This window comes from Echinops telfairi, unplaced genomic scaffold (assembly GCF_000313985.2).
Source record: "Echinops telfairi isolate 266 unplaced genomic scaffold, ASM31398v2 ScPeMD7_2;HRSCAF=8, whole genome shotgun sequence".
NCBI classification, from domain to species: Eukaryota; Metazoa; Chordata; class Mammalia; order Afrosoricida; family Tenrecidae; genus Echinops; species Echinops telfairi.
This window is the reverse complement of record NW_022103898.1, coordinates 76,800,197-76,803,681: the sequence shown is the minus strand read 5'-3', so window position 1 is coordinate 76,803,681 and position 3,485 is coordinate 76,800,197. Positions and strand designations below refer to the sequence as shown.

Below are 3,485 nucleotides of genomic sequence, written 5' to 3'. Positions count from 1 at the left end.
CCCGAAGCTACCAGAACTCTGGAACGTAGCAGCGGGTGCTACCACACAACTCAATGTTGGCTGCAGCGCAGCCGGAGCTGACAGGAATTGCGACGTCTCTTATAAAACAATAAATGTGTACTGTATTTTTCTTCATGGAAAAATAAGACATCTCCAGAAAATAAGGCCTAGTGCATCTTTGGGAGCAAAAATTAATATAAGACACTGTCTTATTTTCAGGGATAGGGGTAGCTATCTGACGTAAAGATATGCTAAAATGCAAGTCATTTTTCTATACTTTAACAAATACAAAAACTGGAGGGAATACAAGTGCTAAGATGTACAAGGCTCAAAGATTTAGGAGGACAACAGTTTTATTTCAATCAAATCACAAACTTTCTTTTCCAACTGCTGCAAAGTGCATCTACAATTTCCCATTACAGATCCACTTGAAAAAGGTTTCCTGTGAACATTACAAGCCTCTTCTCAAACAGGAATACTCCCAAATTCTTCCTCAAAAATATAACTCCATGCCAGTACATGGCAATACACGAAATTACAGTAAACCAGACACCTTTTAAAGGACAGCCAAGAAGTCTTCCAACAGTTTATTAGAAAGAATGTAGATATTAAAAAAAAAAATCCCCACTGTCATGAACACAAATTGAGGTTTTCAGCCATGGTACAAGCTGAATTAAAAACAAAATAAAAAATCCAATAGTGTATTAACATTTTTTCACTTATTTCCCATACTTGACAGTGAAAATACAAATTTGGTCTAAATGTACAGGCTCTCAAGCAACAATGTACAGCTTTCCTTTGTCCTCCATGCTAAGAGATGTAAAAGCTTAAGGGTCAAATAATACCAAATGTACAGGCTTCAAAAACCATCTAAATTATGTCGTTCACTAGGTTTAGCTAAGATACATTTGGAACACTGACAAGTGATCACTTACATACAATGTGAAGTAAATCTCTTGAAAAACAAAGCTTTAGTGGAATAATCCTGAAAGTACAACAGAGGAACAGCAGGTTACCAGTTTACTATGCCAGCCAATTTATTTCAGTCATTTTGACTCAGGAACTAAAATCTAAATTTTAGTTATCTTTCCCTAAGCTGAGAGCTTCCTCTCATATGTCAGTATCTATGTTATGAAGTAAAGGAGACTCAGGTGAAATGTTTTATTTATTACAACTGCTGAATCATTTGCCTAAGACCTCAACAGCGTCACGGAAGTCTGGGAAATGTTCATGCATAAGGTTATTGCCTTAGCTGACTTAAAACTGTCCCCATACAATGGTACTTATCAACCCTTAGTGAAGCCTTTTAAAAAACAAACAGTTTGGAAAATGGGTTAAAGAAGGCAAATACAGAATCTGCCTTTAGAGCTATCAATCAGGAATTCTTTCGATTATGAAATCTTGTAGAAGTTATTTTTCTTTCTCAAAATCTCGGTGACATGTCTTACTCCAGATCTGGCATTTCTGAAAGAATGAAAAAAGTTAGTATTAACAACTTTATTCTTTGATGTGAACCACTACTGCATAAACACATTTTTTAACAAATGCACTTACTTTCGTCATCACTGTCTTGTGAGTCCTGCAAAAGAGGGGATAAAAAAAGGTTACCAAGGTGACTGAACACTCCTGTCAATTGAAAAGTTTACTTTAAAGTTGAAACACTGTACTTTTGATGACCATAGCAAAGGCACATGGTTAAACCAAGTGAAGGAATTTATTCACTGGATTTAAATGCATGGTTTACTTAGGGTGAAAAGATGTTGAGCTGGGGATTTATCTTCCAGTACAAGCTGGTACATGTCTTTGTGAAAATTTAGCCCATCCCTTGAATCCCTACCTATCAACCGGACAATTCTGATAGTAACTGTCCCTCAAGTCTACCTTCAGTGGGAGGGGAATTAAAAAATGGCTCAGTTTGACAATCACTGGCATGAACATTCACTGTTAAATTAGTCCAAGTAAGCACTTCCCAAAGCATACTGAACAACCTTCTGGTCGTTGGTAACACAGAATTTAGAGGGGAAAATGTCATGAAAGGGATCTACTATATTCTTTCTCATATCTGTTTTACATATTATAGTCTCTGTTTAATCTTCCTATAAAATGAATATAATTTTCTAATCTAATATGACAAAATCAAAATAATTGCTAAACTAGCTCTCAGTTGATTGGGTATATGTCATTTTTATGCAATGAATCTTTGGAAATCTAGTCCTCTGAAAGTAGGTACACTCATACCTCAGAAAAGGCGAATTTTAAACTCCACCTTTTCTTTTAAGGAAAAACATTAATATGGGGGGCAGAGAAATTAATCTTGAATATGTAAAACAACCTGTAAATACATTGTTTCTTACTATTAAAGTAAACAGAAAAGAATTAATAGACTTACATCATCTGCTCCATCTACTTCTGGTAAATCTACATCCTCATCACCACCCATGTTGTTCATCATCTATTTAAAGTGTAAAAATTAGTTTGAAAATAATGTCAAATTAAGCCCTAGTTATTAGGTTGCATGTTGAGAATACATCTTAAGTTTAGCAAAGATTTTCACCAATGAAAAATTCAAAATAAATGTAATCATCTTCCATTTAGGATAAAGGTCGATTATATATAATTACATAAAATCCTAAAACTTATTAACACTGTTATTCTTTAATAAAGTTAGGACCTACAAAAACCCATTCATCACGATGCAGACGTTAAAATATTGAATTCAGAATAGTGGTTATCTCTAACCACTATGGGAAAGAGGAGGATTAATTTTTAAGTGAAGATCTCAAGCCAGATGGAATGTTTTATGGTTTTAAATATACCGACTATACATGATTAAAATTAAAGACATTAGAATGATTCATTTTTTTAAAAGGGTCTAAATGGAATCAAAGACAAAACAAAAACATCAATAAATGGGAGGGTGAAAGGCCTGACGAGTAACATTTAGCACTTAAATAGCACGAAATCTATCTACTTTGTGCATTAACCATGTAACTACAGTACCAAACTCCAAGGTTCAAGAGTTAACATTGGCTTGTGACAGTTAAAGTTAGGTGTCACTGTCACCTTGGCTGGGCCATAACTTTTGGTGATACAATGCAATTTGGCAGTCATCCTCCATTCTCTTATAATTTTTGCACAACAATCTGGTCTTCAGAACCTAACTTATGTCAGTAAGGGAGGAATGAACGCAAACAGCTACAATAATCTAAACAACCTGGTCCTGACATAACAACTTACCCCTCACATCATACAAAAGAGAAACTCAAAATAGATAAATATACACAAAATAATGCCATGTTTGTGAATGGATTATCTAACATGGAGGGGCCTCCACAAGGTTCATGGAAAATTGAAATTAAAAAATAAAAATCATGAGGGGCCGGGCCCAATTCCAACTATTAAGTGGACACCTGCCCCCCCCACCCACAAGAATTATTTATTTCAAAGGACGGCATTGAAACTGCAGTGCCAGGAGAGGGACATAT

The 3,485-nt window shown here is 35.1% G+C and overlaps 1 protein-coding gene across 1 annotated transcript in view; it reads right to left on the bottom strand.

The window, feature by feature from the left end:
• Positions 1-335: 335 nt before the first annotated feature.
• The window catches only part of PTGES3 (prostaglandin E synthase 3), a 24,983-nt gene continuing 21,833 nt past the window's right edge, over positions 336-3,485 (bottom strand). The window contains exons 6-8 of the mRNA XM_004700542.3: positions 2,390-2,452; positions 1,555-1,579; positions 336-1,464 (exon numbers count right to left, since the gene is read on the bottom strand). Coding sequence (XP_004700599.1) covers positions 1,445-1,464; positions 1,555-1,579; positions 2,390-2,452 — 108 coding nt within the window. The 3' untranslated portion in view covers positions 336-1,444. The remainder of the gene's footprint in view (positions 1,465-1,554; positions 1,580-2,389; positions 2,453-3,485) is intronic.